Source organism: Zootoca vivipara, chromosome 6 (assembly GCF_963506605.1).
Source record: "Zootoca vivipara chromosome 6, rZooViv1.1, whole genome shotgun sequence".
Taxonomy (NCBI): domain Eukaryota; kingdom Metazoa; phylum Chordata; class Lepidosauria; order Squamata; family Lacertidae; genus Zootoca; species Zootoca vivipara.
In genome coordinates, this window is record NC_083281.1 from 4495615 (window position 1) to 4511598 (window position 15984).

Genomic DNA, 15984 nt, shown 5'->3' on the forward strand with positions numbered 1-15984 from the left:
TCAAACATTAAAAGCTTCCCTAAACAGGGCTGCCTTGAGATGCCTTCTAAAGGTCTGGTAATTGTTGTTCTCTTTGACGTCTGGTGGGCATTTGATAAAGAACATGGCTCACTTTCTGTGTGTTTGTAGAGCTAAGGCAAGGAAATTCAAGTGGGATTCAAGCGGCGAAAATAGCGTCGGAGGGGGGGGGGGATTTCGGGAAATTATCAGAATGTCTGGGATTTTACCAACAGAACCAGAACGTGCCTCTTTCGTGTTTCATTTCCCAAGAAAAGCTAAACAACTTTGTGTGCCCCCCCTCCCATCGGCCACTCTTCTTCCAATCAAGTAAAGTCATCTCAGACACCGCAATGCTGTGTTTACTGAAGAAATCCACCACATAGGGAAGACCTATTCTAAGATGATGCGGACTTCAGCATTGCTGCCATGTTAGGAAAGGGATTCCTCTTGGAGAAGGCAGAATTCAACTCTCTTGAAATCAGTGTCATTTCGATGCCAAGCTGGAAGACATTGCCGCCATCTGAGAAGAGGCGTTCGTTTGGCAGGGTGGGGGGTTTCTCGAAACACTTCTGTTTGGGGAGAAATGGCAAAAACGCCTCTTCCAAAATAACACCGCAGGTACATGATGCGTCCCCAGAGAGCCTTAACACCATCTGCGGAGGCATTTCCCTCCTGGTCCTGAATGGGGTAACTGTGCCCCCGAAGGACCAGGTGCGCAGCCTGGGAGTCATTTTGGACTCACAGCTGTCCATGGAGGTGTAGGTCAATTCTGTGTCCAGGGCAGCTGTCTATCAGCTCCATCTGGTATGCAGGATGAGACCCTCCCTGCCCACAGACTGTCTCCAGAGTGGTGCATGCTCTGGTTATCTCCCGCTTGGACTACTGCAATGCGCTCTATGGGGGGCTACCTTGGAAGGTGACCTGGAAACCACAACTAAGCCAAAATGCAGCAGCCAGACTGGTGGCTGGGAGCGGCCACCGAGACTACATAACACCAGTCCTGAAATACCTACATTGGCTCCCAGTACAATTCTGAGCCATGAAGAAGGCTGATCGCCGAAGAATTGATGCTTTTGAATTGTGGTGCTGGAGGAGACTCTTGAGAGTCCCATGGACTGCAAGAAGATCAAACCTATCCATTCTTAAGGAAATCAGCCCTGAGTGCTCCCTGGAAGGACAGATCGTGAAGCTGAGGCTCCAATACTTTGGCCACCTCATGAGAAGAGAAGAATCCTTGGAAAAGACCCTGATGTTGGGAAAGAGTGAGGGCACTAGGAGAAGGGGACGACAGAGGACAAGATGGTTGGACAGTGTTCTCGAAGCTACGAACATGAGTTTGACCAAACTGCGGGAGGCAGTGCAAGACAGGAGTGCCTGGCGTGCTATGGTCCATAGGGTCACGAAGAGTCGGACACGACTAAACGACTAAACAACAACAACAATTCCGAGCACAATTCAAAGTGTTGGTGCTGACCTTTAAAGCCCTAAATGGCCCGGTATACCTGAAGGAGCGTCTCCACCCCCATCTTCCAGCCCGGACACTGAGGTCCAGCTCCGAGGGCCTTCTGGCGGTTTCCTCCCTGCAAGAAGTGAGGTTACAGGGAACCAGGCAGAGGGCCTTCTCGGTGGTGGCGCCCTCCCATCAGATGTCAAGGAAATAAACAAATACCTGACTTAGGGAGCCCTGTTTAGGGAAGTTTTTAATGTTTGACGTTTTATTGTGTTTTTAATATCCTGTTGGAAGCCGCCCAGAGCGGCTGGGGAGGCCCGGCCAGATGGGCAGGGTGTAAATAATAGATGATGATGATGATGATGATGATGATGATAAATGGCAGAATGCCTCTTCTCAAAGGACACTTGCTGCAATGCATCCCTTGTGCAGCCTTAGAAAACTTTGACACCATCTTAGGAGAGGCATTCCCTCCTGTCTGAGATAGGGGGGGGCACATGCCTCTTCGAATTTGCTTCTAGAGATACACATCTCATATTATTTTCTCTCTTTTTCTTAATGCTTTCTTCTCTTGGAGCAATTAATTCTCTCCCCACCCCCCCGGCCCCGCCGCCATGCACAGATGCATGCAAATTTATCAACTAACTTCCACACGTCACTGCCAGCCTTGGGTTTCTAAGGTTTGTTCCGGCGGCCGGTCTTGCAGCACAACATTTGCAAAAGCAAGGAGAAATCAGAAGCAGTTGGCAACCTCACAATGATGTCAGTCATGTTACTGACAAAGATAATAGGATCGTTCTGCGGGTTTCCCCCTTCGACAGGCAGATTTCCTTTAAAGTGGAATGAGAGGTGGCCTTTCTTGACCGCCCCCTCCGCACCCACAAAAAGGGTTTGCATAAATTGCTGTGTTTCTGCTTCTTCTCTGCCTCCACTTGCAAAAAGGGCTGCGTTTTCTTCAGCAGCCAAGCTCTGTTTTCTTTAGCTGAATTGTACGAGGTGCCCTTTCGCTCCAAGACCAGCACTGCTTCTTTTCAGTCCTGCATTCCAAAGGCAAAACAACAACAACCACCAGATTTGCAATCTTCTTCACCTTCCACATGCTGCTGAGATCCTTGTAAAATGAATTTTGTTTGGAACAGGCTCCGGGCTGTTTCAGACCACCAAATTTTGCAGTTAGCAGAGGTAATCTCTCTGTCCACAGCCCTCACATTAATTGACTTTTGGATTGTTTCATTGCTTTGTCCTTAGATTTAATTCCAGATACGTAATCCCCCCTCCCCCACTTCTTTCCTTTAAGCACTTAACGGTAGTTGAAATGCAATTACGGAACATGTATCCTAATGAATCCCTGTTGCATCAAAGGATACAGATAGCTACAAAAATAATAATAGGTGCTGTGCCTACCGAAATTCAGGGGCATTGCAAACTTTTGCAACCATATTCTTTCTTTTTTTGCAGCTATTCTGGAGTTATGTTTCCTTGGCCCTATGGAGTTTAGAGAAAAGAATATAATAGCAGCCACACAAAGCCTCTGGTCAAATCGAATATACGGTATATATATTGTCAAACCACCAACTTTCTATCGTTTCTGTTTTGGAAGAGCTGGCTTCCGTTGCATTTGCTACCCTATTCTCAGTGGGGCAGGAGGGAGACCAGCCCTTGGAGAATACAGTGGACCCTCGGTTTACGAACACCTCGGTTTATGAATCTTCGGTTTACGAACGCCGCGGACCCATCTGGAATGGATTAATTCACTTTCCATTACTTTCAATGGGAAAGTTTGCTTCAGTTTATGAACGCTTCAGTTTATGAACAGACTTCCGGAACCAATTGTGTTCATAAACCGAGGTACCACTGTACTCATAAAGGCAGTTTGCTGAGATTACAGATTTCTAGCTTAGCCAAAATCAGGAAAGAAAAATAAAACGGATTGTGATATTGCTGCTACTGAAAGGTCAGGAATAAAGCATCTGCTGGTCAAATCTTTATGTGCTCCTGAAAAGAAAAAGAGAAAATGCGTCACACACACACACACACACACACACACCATGGAATTTGCACATGCTGATTTGTATGTGTACACACAAAATTTAGGAATAATTACTATAATTAAGTAGGAACACAATGCATCTCACTGCAGTGGGGGAGAGTGGGAGCAGGCGAACTCGGTCTGCGGCGTTCGTAAACCGAAAATTCATAAACCGAGGTGTTCATAAACCGAGGTTCCACAGCACTATGGCTTATTTTCAGGGGATGTCTTGAATGCTTAAAAATCCTGCTATGGCTTATTTTATGACTACTTTTATTTTATGACTATGTCTTAAAATAGGGGAAACGGGGTATTTATGTATCGATGTACATACACATGATGTTTTTCAACAGTGATAAACTGAGAAGGGTGGGGTGGGAGACAAGATTATACAAGCTGGTACAGTGGTGGCTCACTAGACGAATTTAATTCGTTCCACGGGTCTATTCTTATAACGAAAAATTTGTCTAGCGAATCCCATAGGAATGCATTGAGTATTTTTTTTAAAAAAAAATTGTCCATAGGAACGCATTAATTGAATTTCAATGCATTCCTATGGGAAACCGCGATTCGCTAGACGAATTTTTCGTAAAGCGAATTTGTCTAGTGAGGCAACCTCCGCTAGAAAAATCCTTTCTTTAAGCGAAAATTTTGTCTTATGGGGCGTTTGTTAAGCGAGGCACCACTGTATTAGCATTTATATACAGTAGATAACTATCTGACCCTGCCACGCGTTGCTGTGGGTTATTTGTGTGATTTCCCCTACCCTGTGCCGATCCATGACGTATCCCTGTGATTCCCCCACTCCTCCCCTCACTCCCCTGGCTTATCCCAGTGATTCCCCCCTCATCCCCCTCCCTCATTCCTGTGAATCCCCCAACTCTGTCCGGATCCATGACCTATTATGCCCCCTCTTCCCCCCACCCCGGTTTATCCCAGTGATTTTCCCCCTCCTCCCCCTAACCCCCCCACTTACCCCTGTGATTTCCCTCCTCTCCTCCGTCCAACCCCCCCCCCCCGGGCATAGCTGCCAAGTTCTCCCTTTTTTTAAGGGAAATTCAATTATGCTGAATAGGCTTCCTTGCGAGAAAAGGGAAAACTTGGCAGCTATGCCCCCGGGTTATCCCTGTGACCCGTTCATTTTGCACACAATCATTCCCCCAATGCGCGTGTTCTGTAAAATTTTGCCCTGCCCCAACCCTGACTCCCCTACCCACGTGTGTGTTATGTGAAATAACATTTATTCTACCCAAAGGCACGGCCCTGTAAAAGGCCCATATTCAGTTGATTCTATGCCATAGCTGCCAAGTTATCCCTTTTTTTAAGGGATTTTCCCTTATGCTGAATAGGCTTCATCGCGAGAAAAGGGAAAACTTGGCAGCTATGTTCTATGCTGCGGCCTATTCGCCCCCCCATCCCCCACCCAGGCAGGCCCCTCCCTAAATCTACTCAGCCTAGTCTACAAAGCTGAGGCGAGATACTGTGGAGAGGGCAGGTTTCACCCCTGTGTCTCTCCCCCCCTGTTCTGACCCATTACCTATCCCTGCCCCCTATTCACCCCACCCAACCCCAGGCAGGCCCCTACATCCACTTGGCAATGTTGGGCCTTGTTGCTGCATAAGACCTGTTTTCAGTTGGTTGCTGTGGAATTTTGTGATGTCATCTGGTGGCACGGCTTTGGAGGCAGCAGTGGGCGATCTGCCTTTCTATTGGATGCTGCTGGAGTCTTCAGAGCTTCTGCTAGTGATGTCTAATTTTGGCGCCACTTTTTGTGTTTAATCATTATTTTAGGTATGAAAGGTTTGCTTTTTTTGGAAAAAAAAATTATGCCAGGTCCCTCACTGATGGGCATGGAATGTTGTGGCCAAATTTGTTACATTACAGTTCTGTGGTTACGGAGAAAGGCTGTGACCTCTGCGCACGCAATGCCTACATTTTTATATATATAGATGCTAGTGCTTTTTTTCTGGGAGGGGGGAACGTAGGGGGGGCGCATGCCCCTAAACATTTTGTGAATCTTTGTACTTTTGTCCATTTACTGTTACTTATTTTCCCTGATTTGAACCATAAAATGGTGATTTCCTTGGGTCAAAATCAGAGTACCCCTAAACATTTTTTTAAAAAACATAGAAAAAAGCACTGGATAATGCTACTCGGAGCAGACCCACCGAAATGAATGGACACAGATTAGGCCTCATTCATTTAAATGGGTCTACTTGTTACATGGTACACGTAACATAGGTTCCCAACACGCATACTAACTTACAATGTAACAAATCATTGTTAGAATCAACGTTTAGTTAGCAATGCTTATTGCGCATGCACATTAAACATGAAATGATGTACCCTGTAATGATTTATAACTCTTCTAATATAAGCATATTCCTAGATTTATAAGGATTTACATTATCACCTTAATTGTGGCCCTTTGGGCACCTGCTACATACTCGCGAGTAGAACTTGGATTTGAGAATTCAATTGCCATCGATTCCCCGCCCCAGCACTATTTTATGTCATGTGCTCCCCCCCCCCCGTTGTATGTTAACGTATATTTACGCTTGTTAAAACCGTGTTTATGGAAGACAATCTTACTCGGCTACGAGTGATCGCCAAAGAAGAAGAAGAAGACACTTTTCATTTTATGTTATTTTTTGTCCTGTTGCATTTCCCCCCCTTCATTTCATGCTACCTATTGTTCATTTTATGTATTTTTCCTGCACTGTTACTCCTTATAGCAATCTAAGTACTCAACCTGAAATGTATTTAACCCGAGATATGACTGTACATATACATACATACACATGCTCAAACACATATATGGTATTCCTTAGTCTAATTTTAAACATATATACACACACAGTGACCGTGGTAAAGGGGCTGCCCCTGAAAACATTTTTATTTCATTTTTATTTTGCGAACTTTGAATGTTATGTGAGGACTTTTGATTCTTTTGCCATGTACTTCTGAGGTGTTTTAATTTTTTTGATAGGGGGGGGGGAGAGAGCCCTTTTCCGCGCTATGCATTGTGGGCCCTGAGGCAGCCATGCTGCTTTCCCGCGCCCTCCTCCTCCCACGAATCGCCTTTGTTCGTTGCGGCAAAACCGCGCCGCATTGCTGACAAGGGCGCGAAAGTAGGTCAGGGCGGCCACGCCCCCTTGCTCCGCCTCCTCCTTCCCTCCCTCGTATATACAACTGTCTCGCTGGTGAGCCAGAGATGCTCCGGGCGAGGTCTTGCGGCTTGTGGGCGGAGATGTGTTTGCACCAATCGGCTCACGAGAAGGGCTCGTCACCCAGCAACCTAATCGCATCACCCAATCACGTCTTTGATTTTTTCACGCGGTGGCGGAAACGGAAAGTAAAAGGGGCCCGGAGATATGCTTTTTACTGCTTTACAGTCCGGCCCCGCCTCTCCTTATGTTTATTAATCGCCCTCCGACCAATGGGGGAAGACTCGACCGCAGATTACCTCATTCTTTCTCCCCCCTCGAGAGCTCGAGCGAGGAGGAGCGCGCAATTTTTGCCAGAGCCGCGCTCATTTGCATATTCATGAGGAGGGCGGAGGCTGAGAGCCGATATATATGCGGAGGCGCAGACAAGCTGCTGCGTAGTTCGCGCTGGGACTTTGAAGCTCGAAATTGATTTGCGCAGCTACGAAACGACATCGGTAAGGGGGAGGGGGGCGATGCGGGGCGGGCGCACGAAGGAGGGGAAATAAAGAAATAGAAAAATATGTTTTGGTTGATAATATTAAAAGGACGGGTGGTGATTCGAAAAATGGCCCCCTTTTTATTTTATTTTATTTTACTTTGGGACCGCTTGGAAGGCGAGCGGCGAACCGCACACCGGGAGAAAGGGACAAAAACAAAATGGCTTCCCGACAGGCTTGTGGGGGAAGGAAGACTCAAAATGGCGGCGGAGCCGGGAAGGGATGCGCGGGGGGGGGAGGTGTAGTGTCGCGCATGCGCTGCAGGAGAAGAGCGAGAGACGGGTTGTGTATCCGCACATGCGCTAGCGGCTGCTCTAATCCCTGTATACTGGAACCGGGTGCGCATGCGCCTAAGGGTGGCTTTAATTCCCTGCCCCCACGCAAGTCAGGTGCTGAATGGAAAGCAAAAACGTTGCATTTTAGATGCGTAATAAAATGGCATTATTATTATTATTATTATTATTATTATTATTATTACTCTGTTGGGAGCCGCCCAGAGTGGGTGGGGAAACCCAGCCAGATGGGTGGGGTATAAAAAGTAAATTACTATTTTTGCACAGCGTTTCTGACATTTCAACTGCTTATTCCAATTTGTTTTTCAACTGCTAACCTTACTTGCGCGTGGTTTTTAATCCTGAGACATTTTTGACAGCTCGTTTCATGTCATTTGTGCTCCCGTTGGTTGCTAATTGGTTTCGTGCCCCCCCCCTTCTTTCCTCTGCCATTTAGGAAACAAAAAACACATCCCTGAAGAGGCTTGCATGAAGAATATCCCAATTGATTATTTTCACAGTTTATAATCCGCACTTGCATAGAAATACACGAGAAGGTTTAACATTACGAGAAGGGCCAGTTAAAGTACCATTAACAATATGGTTGGTTGAAAGACGGGAGGGGGGGTAAAGGCCTTTTATGTACAGGTGCTATTTAACACATGGGCCTCGAAGCTTTGAAAAAAACCAGGAATGGGCTTGTTTACATTTTCTAAGGCTTCTTCAGCTGTGATAGACTACTAATCCCATCCATGCAATACAAGAATCTACATTGTTTTTTCTTTATCTGTGCTTCGCTTCCCCCCCAAATCCTTTTTCCTTTTATTTGCCTGCTTGCAAAAGAGGAGCATGCCTCTTGCGTTTCCAACATTTTTCCAAAAAAAGACTGGACGTTTTTGGCAAATGTGGCTTTTCATGCAGGGCTGGCCAATACATACTTTTATAAACAAAAGGTTTAAAGGTAATGAAATGGTTTTCTGTATCGGGTGGACACTTTTTGAAAATAACCCCGGATAAAACAGGATTTATGTCACTGGCTGCAAAGCTCCTTGTTTTGAGTGAGTCGTGACCCCACCTGGTTGATGATCAGAGAACTTGCTCTAGGAGGGGGGTTGCGTTTTGTCACCTTGGGCGGATGCTGAACACAAGGCTTGTTTTTCACAGGGAAGAAAATGGCATCAGATGAAGGAAAGCTCTTTGTCGGCGGCCTCAGTTTTGACACCAACGAACAGTCGCTGGAGCAAGTCTTCTCTAAATACGGACAGATCACTGATGGTAATTAAAATAAAATAAAATAATGTAATTCAGCATCAATTGGTATGTGGTAGGCTCAGCCGGTATAAAAGATAACCTTGAGTTTACCTCACACTCAAATTAAGACTGAAATAAACACTCGGATTAGCACAAATTCTTGTGGGGATAAGTTTGGCTTTGTGCCCTGCGCTTAAGTTCTTAAGTTGACCAAATGGCTTACATTTCTCTTTCCTTCCTGCCAGTTGTTGTCGTCAAAGACAGAGAAACCCAGAGGTCCAGAGGGTTTGGTTTTGTCACCTTTGAGAGTGTTGATGATGCTAAAGATGCGATGATGGCCATGAATGGGAAGGTGAGTTCTGTGGTGGTTGTTCTGAACAGCGGGGCTTGGTAGGACAGAAGTCCTCCTGTTTTTAGGATGTGATTGCGATAGAACAACTGTTAAAAAGCTAGCAGTTTGGGGAAACGTAACTTCTCGGAGGGCCTTCTCGGTGGTGGCACCCGCCCTGTGGAACGCCCTCCCATCAAATGTCAAGGAAATAACTACCTGATTTTTCGGAGACATCTGAAGGCAGCCCTGTTTAGGGAAGTTTTTAAATATTTGATGTTTTATTGTGTGTTTACTATTCTGTTGGGAGCCGCCCAGGAAAACCAGCCAGATGGGTGGGGTATAAATAATAAAAATTATTATTATTAACTGAGGATCTGTTTGATAGTCCCACACAAGTCACCACTTTTGTGTGCGTGTTCATTATAATATGCTTGTGGAGCACTGTGCTAACCCCGAAACTCCTCGTCTTTCCAGTCTGTCGACGGCCGCCAGATCAGAGTTGATCAGGCAGGCAAGTCGTCTGACAACAGGTCCCGTGGCTACAGAGGCGGCTCAGCTGGCGGCAGGGGCTTCTTCCGCGGAGGCAGAGGTCGGGGTCGGGGCTTCTCCAGAGGTGAGCCGGGGCTTGCAAGTGGCCTCTATAGTTTTGGACTTTGATTGCATTGAATTGGATGCATCTCAAGCCTCTGGGTGGTTCTCCTTTCCCAGGAGCCAGTGGAGACCGAGGTTACGGGGGAAGCCGGTTTGAATCCAGAAGTGGGGGATACGGTGGTTCCAGAGACTACTATGGCAGCAGCAGGTAAGCGCAGGGAGGCTGGGTCAAAAAATGGCCCCGTGTGCATGCTGGTTGTAGCTGTGCCTTGTGAATGAGCATCTTCTCATCTCTCCCCACAGCAGGAGTCAAGGCAGCTATGGCGACAGGCCTTCAGGAGGCTCCTACAGAGACAGCTATGACAGTTATGGTAAGCCCTAGATCATAAGGGAAAGGATACACTGACATGGGAATGCCTGGAACCTCTCTTTGATTTTTGCAGGGATGATAACCTTTGGAAGTACTGTTAGTTTCACTTTGGAGCCTATTGCCAGCAAGCTTCTCCTTGCCCTCGAAAATTGCCGCTTTTCTGGCAGGCCTTTTAGCGCTCGCGCCATGGAAAAGCAGGGGGGGAACCCCCGCCCTCATTAATGCATGCGCCACGCTTAGCCAAACCCGAAGCCAAAATTGCGAGTTGTTTTGTAACTATCGTTTTTTCGGAAGCTGGAAATGACACCAGAGAAACCCTCTCAAAAGCCCAGAAGCGAAAAAGAAGAGAGTACAAAAGGGGTGGGAGATAAGGAGAGATAGCGTTGGTAGCCTTGAGGTGCTTTGCAAGCGAGTAGGGGAGGAAAAAATGCTGGGACCTTGTCTATGCTTCAGTGCCTTTACAACTGTGCCTGCTTCTTGTCCTCAGCTACACACAACGAGTAAAAAACCTTCCTGGCTCAAGATCGTCCTTCCAATGGCTGTATTTATAAAGATTTTGGGAGCTTCGCTGAAATCGTTCTTGTGTAGTCATCTCCTTTGTATTCTCACTTTTGTAGTAAACTCTCAGTTCTGACCTTGTCAAAAAAAAAAACACAGCCTGACAGCTTCTAATATGCGATGGTCTGTTCAGACTCAAGAAAGCTCTGGGTTTTTCCTCTCAAGTGTTTTAACATTATTTTTTTAAAGCACTTAAGATTTTAGTTCATTTGTGAGCAGAGGTGTGTGTGTTTGGTTGTGTGTCTTTTAGTGTGTGTGTGTATTTTTTTATATAAAAAGAAAAAGACTGGAAGGTTTTGGGGCCCCATTTCTGTGGGTTTTTTTTTTATTATTTTGAGCGCGAGAGGACCGTAATTGTTCAGTAGAAGCTGAGCAAGCTGTGAACTCGGTTTGTTTAGTGCATCGTTTTGTAACAAACTTTAGTGTAGCAAGGTAGGCACTGTAGCCTGGGTATGACTTTAAACGACTTTAAAAGGCAACCCACCTTGGTATACCTAAAGCGAAACTTGCTTGTATGTTCAACCTGCATTTAAGAGACTTTTGCTTGTATGCCATAAAACTTATCCCAGAAAGACACTGCAAATCTTAACTCGCAAGAGGCTCATGAGAAAAAAATATATGTTTGTTTCTATTGTCCTTTTTTTACTGGAAGAAAAGTATGCCTAATTCATTTGATGTTGTAATTTTGAAGTGGTTGAAAAGGATTTCTTGTACAGTTTTCCTTTTGGCTTCACGAAGCCTATTAAAAGTCCATCTGAAAAAAAATATATATCTGCTCTTGAAATTTTACATCTTGCTGCACAACACAAGTCTGGATTTGACCGTCAGAAGTGTACAGTCAGAAAGGAAGGGCAGCTAGCTGCAGGGAGAGGATTGCAGGCTGGCTATCATAACGGTGGTGGAAACAATGCAAATCTTAATTGTACTTTTAAGGCCTAGTTAGACACCAGGTCAGGTTGAGGGTGATTGAAGCAGAAGCAAGAGTATCTAAAGGAGCTGGTCCACCTCCTTTTCCCGTAATGGGGTCAGTTCTTGGCTCTGGCTGGAACGGACCCAACGTTTAAAAAAACAAAAAACCACCGCTTCCCATAGTAATTTGCACCTGGTGACTCGGAGCAGACAGCTTGTGACAAGAGTTAGTGTGTGAGCAAGAGTTAGCTGACACCTTTGGTAGCTTGAAAGCCAGCCAGACATTCTTAGCCGACAAGGGAGCCTCGTGCTAACCGGGGTCAGCTTCTGCTGCCAATTCTTGACAGTGTTCCAAGGCCGATAACTGTGACCTAATTTAGCTAGCTTTGTCGTTGCCTTCTTAAGTTCTGAGAATTCTCTGCTAGCGTATGGAAAACTGCAGTGCCTTGACGAAAAAGCGAAGTGTTGTGCCTCCAACAGAGAGAGAACCTCTGGGACGAAAGCTGCTCTCTTGGCTAGTTCATATGTGGGGATAGTCCCGTAATTCGAGGTAACTCCTTTCCTCATGTCCGCATCCTTCCTCCTGTTGAGAGCTCTCATTTATATTTTTTTTTTGAAAGTCTGAATGTTTTAACCCGTCCGAAAGCAAAATTTTCTCTGCCAATTTCGGTCAGCTGAAAAAACCACCCTTTAAAAAAAAATCCTCTTTTTTAAATCTCCTGTACTGAGTCTTTGGTTTTTGTGGCATAAATTCCATGTGGGTCAGAAGGGGTGTTGCGTTCTCAGCCATTTCTTTGCCGGTAGGGTAGATTTCAGATGGGGGGGAAACGAATCCCCCTCCCAAGAGACTAATGCTCATCTCCGGAGACACTTCCTTAAGACTTAAGTCCATGTAACTGTAATGTTCTCTGCCATCGTGTTTGCGTTTTAACTTTTCCCCCGTAGCCCACGCTTATTCCTAAGCAACCGTTTTCCTCCACGACTAATGCTATTTGTGGGGGGGTCAGGTGCCATTGTCCAGTCCGAGGGGGACGCCGGTTCAGTCTCGGAACACTTGACCCCCACGCTGGGCTCTTGAGAGTCAGTGCGGGTTCGCAGAAACCCTTTTGTGGGGAAACGTTGGTTGCTGGGGGGGGAGCGGATTGTGTGAGGGTGGGCAGGATAGAAAGCGTAGAAGCTTTGCCATGTGGGGGTATATATATGTGTGTAACCGGAGTTTGTCTTGACAGGTTGACGGAGAAAAAAGCCATTGATCAGGAAGCGGTTTTGAGGCTGAGCGGGGAACATAGACCGTAAGCCAACTTTGACTCTTAAGCAGGTAAGGCTCTTGGTGGTTTGCTAGGCGTGAAAGGCATATGGGCTTTGTTTTCAAATTAATGCTGACATATAGTACGCTCCTAAGCTTGCTTTTCCGGGGTGTTAACTCTGTATCCCCCCCCCCTATTTTCTCTTTCAGTCGCGTGCTGTGTGGAAGAGGACAGGCGAGGAGCTGGGCAGCAAAAGCTTCGAGCTGTGCATTTTTTTAATGGATTCAACAAGGCTAATAAAACACAGGGCTACAAATACGGTTGAGTTGTGCATATTCGCTGAAGGCAACGGGGTGCCATGGCCGGGGGGGGGGGGATGTGTTGGCAACACTCATCCCAAGAAACTCACATCGTGGAGTCATTACTAGCCTAGTTGAATTATGAGAGGAGAGGAATGTAGCTCTTAAGACAGGCATCCCCAAACTGCGGCCCTCCAGATATTTTGGCCTACAACTCCCATGATCCCTAGCTATCAGGACCAGTGGTCAGGGATGATGGGAATTGTAGTCCAAAACATCTGGAGGGCCGAAGTTTGGGGGTGCCTGTCTTAAGAAAACTGCTTAGGGGTGGCTTTAGCCCTCCATATATAACCCACCCTGTTACCCAAGATCCTTTACTTTGAGGCTGGGTCCTAAGAGAAACCTACCAGGTTGTAGAGTTCTGGCAGAGCGATGCTGAGCATTTAGGGATGAAGCAGAAGGCTGTTTTGTGAACTAGGGAACATTCTTGACATAGCACAGGAGCCTGAGGGCTAAAATTCCTCGGACACATTTATGGTGCAAGTTGGCCGAGAGAAGGGAGCCAAGAACTTTTGAGGCTCATTGATTAAAGGGATATTTCTTGGGTGTGCAGGGCAGGGCAACCTACTACATTATTGCTTATTTTGTCACTCGTGTGCTGCTTCATTGTGGTTCACGAGAAAAAAATCGTAAGTAAATAGAAACATTTAAATTGGCAGTAAATTAAAAGCTTAAAACTCTCAACGTTCTATATATCTGGGAAGGCTTCGCTAAACATGTTTTTAGCAGGCACCAGAACGAGTACTGTACAGTAATTGATAAGAATAGGTGCCCTGGGCTGCACTTAAGGTTCGCCCTACAGATAAAGCTCATTGTCTGTCAAAAGCTGGGTTTCAGAAACAGCATTTACCTAAAACCTCTTGCAGAAAACACCCAGCCCCAGTAAACAAAGGCAGCAGCTTTTGAAGGCTGTTCCATGGTGGATTTATGGCTCTGACCTTGTGAATCTACCTGGCTCCCAGAACTTGAAAGCAATTTGCCACCAGTCCGGCTGCCACACATCCCTGTGTTGCAGGAGGCAGTTAGTGTCTCCAGTTTGCAATCCAAAAGCTTGCTCACTTCAGCTCCTTCCCGTTCTTAAAAAAAATAGCTTTGTCAAGTAATTTCCCAGCCTTAAAATGGAAAGTGGGGTGGGGTTTTTTAGAAGGCATAAAGAGATTTGTATTACCTCTGCAGCCCACCTAACTGCCCAAATCTGCTTTTAAGATTTGGCCAGAGAGGTTCCCAACGTGACTTACCATTTAAGGTTGTCTCTGCAATCTTAAAACACAAACACTGAGGGAAATGGGACGTGGGGAGAGGAAGAAATAAAAACTTGGGCATCCGTTCTTAAAGGAGTGTGCCAGTTGCTCAAACCCTTAATTGTGATTTCTACCCGTCTGTCCTAGGCAGCCTTCTGGAGCATTGGAGAAGCATTTTAGTAAATTTGTATAATGCCCTTCATCTGTAGATCTCGGGGGAATTCACAACAAAAAAATACAGGATAAACATAATAAATTTCCCCTCTACCCCACAAACATTTAATAGAACGGGTATAGGACTAATAAGGAAAAGACCTGGTTGAAGAGGAATGTGTTTTGCCTGGTGCCTAAAGCTGTATTAAAGGCGCCAGCTGTACGGCATCTCCCTGGGGGGAGGGCATTCCTTAAACTGGATGAAGGTTTGCAGCCCACTACATTTAGAGTAGGGACCCAGGTGGCGCTGTGGGCTAAACCACTGAGCCTAGGGCTTGTTGATCAGAAGGTCGGCGGTTCGAATCCCTGTGACGGGGTGAGCTCCCGTTGCTTGGTCCCAGCTCCTGCCAACCTAGCAGTTCGAAAGCACGTCAAAATGCAAGTAGATAAATAGGAACCGCTATAGTGGGAAGGTAAACGGTGTTTCCATGTGCTGCTCTGGTTTGCCAGAAGCGGCTTTGTCATGCTGGCCACATGACCTGGAAGCTATACGCCGGCTCCCTCGGCCAATAATGCGAGATGAGCGCGCAACCCCAGAGTCGGTCACGACTGGACCTAATGGTCAGGGGTCCCTTTACCTTTACCTTTACTTACATTTAGAGTCGATCCAAATCTATACTTGCTAGTTTAACAAGGAAGTCTCGGGTAGCTCAGTCCATAGGGCACGAGACGCTTGGATCGCAGGGCTGTGGGGCAAAAAAGTCGTAGGGGGTTGGGCCAGATCACCCATGGGGTCCCATCCAACTCTGCAATTCTGTGATGAAAGGATGGAATAAAATTGTGAGAGAGGAACCGAGAAAAGCTATAGCGGCAGACACCTCACTTTAACGTGAGCTGGTGCACGTAGGCAAGCCGTGTCCTTCAAAATGGGTCTGCTCAGAATATGACAACGCTACCTGACGCTCCCAAGTCCTCTGCCTGACTTGACAGCCTTTTAGATCCTTGGGGGAGCCTAAGCTAGTAGCCCTCAACAACCTCCTCTGAATTTTGGCCATAGTTCCATAGTTTTAACTGCACTGCTCTGAATCTCCTGACATATCTAAAAGCCATGTCTCCAGATGCTGCTGCTCTCGGTTGTCATCCTCTGGCATCCTTTAAAGGCAGGAATGCTTAATCTGAGGGTCATTCTACCCAGTTCTGCAATTTCAGACAAATGGCTTTCCCTGATCAGACCTGTGACTTTTTTCATCTCTCCTGCCTGTTGCTCCTCCCGGGGGGGGGGGGCACACAACATCTTCCAGGAGAGCTGGTCTTTGGGTTTCCTTCTCTGATTCTCTCCTTGCGGGGCGAAAGAAGCAGGATTTTAAAAACTGACCTGTGCCTGTTTTCCCCAGCAGAGGGTGCTTTATGGCAAGAGAAAGAGAGACATGACAGAACGGTGATGGCCATTCAGAAATAATCTCTGCGGGGAAATAACATACCGGTACTTGAAGTCAGGGTTGGGGGACCCCAAAAAG

At 46.4% G+C, this 15984-nt stretch overlaps 1 protein-coding gene across 2 annotated transcripts; it reads left to right on the forward strand.

Moving 5' to 3' along the window:
- Positions 1-6998: 6998 nt before the first annotated feature.
- CIRBP (cold inducible RNA binding protein) lies at positions 6999-13034 on the forward strand. 2 transcript variants are annotated; one of them, XR_009557712.1, is made up of 8 exons: positions 6999-7143; positions 8622-8732; positions 8954-9060; positions 9514-9652; positions 9748-9838; positions 9934-10001; positions 12697-12785; positions 12924-13034. XR_009557712.1 is itself a non-coding variant. In XM_035119825.2 (7 exons), exons 2-7 carry the CDS (start codon positions 8630-8632, stop codon positions 10502-10504), a joined length of 525 nt encoding a protein of 174 aa, XP_034975716.1. In that variant the 5' UTR covers positions 6999-7143; positions 8622-8629; the 3' UTR covers positions 10505-10683. The 2 variants fall into 2 exon arrangements, 1 of the variants encoding a protein (XP_034975716.1); XM_035119825.2 differs by lacking the exons at positions 12697-12785; positions 12924-13034 and adding an exon at positions 10488-10683.
- Positions 13035-15984: the final 2950 nt, after the last annotated feature.

What these genes read in the sequence shown, in the direction of transcription:
- CIRBP (XM_035119825.2), top strand. Translation starts at nt 8,630, where the DNA reads ATGGCATCAGATGAAGGAAAGCTCTTTGTCGGCGGCCTCAGTTTTGAC. An exon ending in TGATGGCCATGAATGGGAAG is followed by an intron (nt 9,061 to 9,513) that starts GTGAGTTCTGTG and finishes TCGTCTTTCCAG; the next exon opens with TCTGTCGACGGCCGCCAGAT. An exon ending in GACTACTATGGCAGCAGCAG is followed by an intron (nt 9,839 to 9,933) that starts GTAAGCGCAGGG and finishes CTCTCCCCACAG; the next exon opens with CAGGAGTCAAGGCAGCTATG.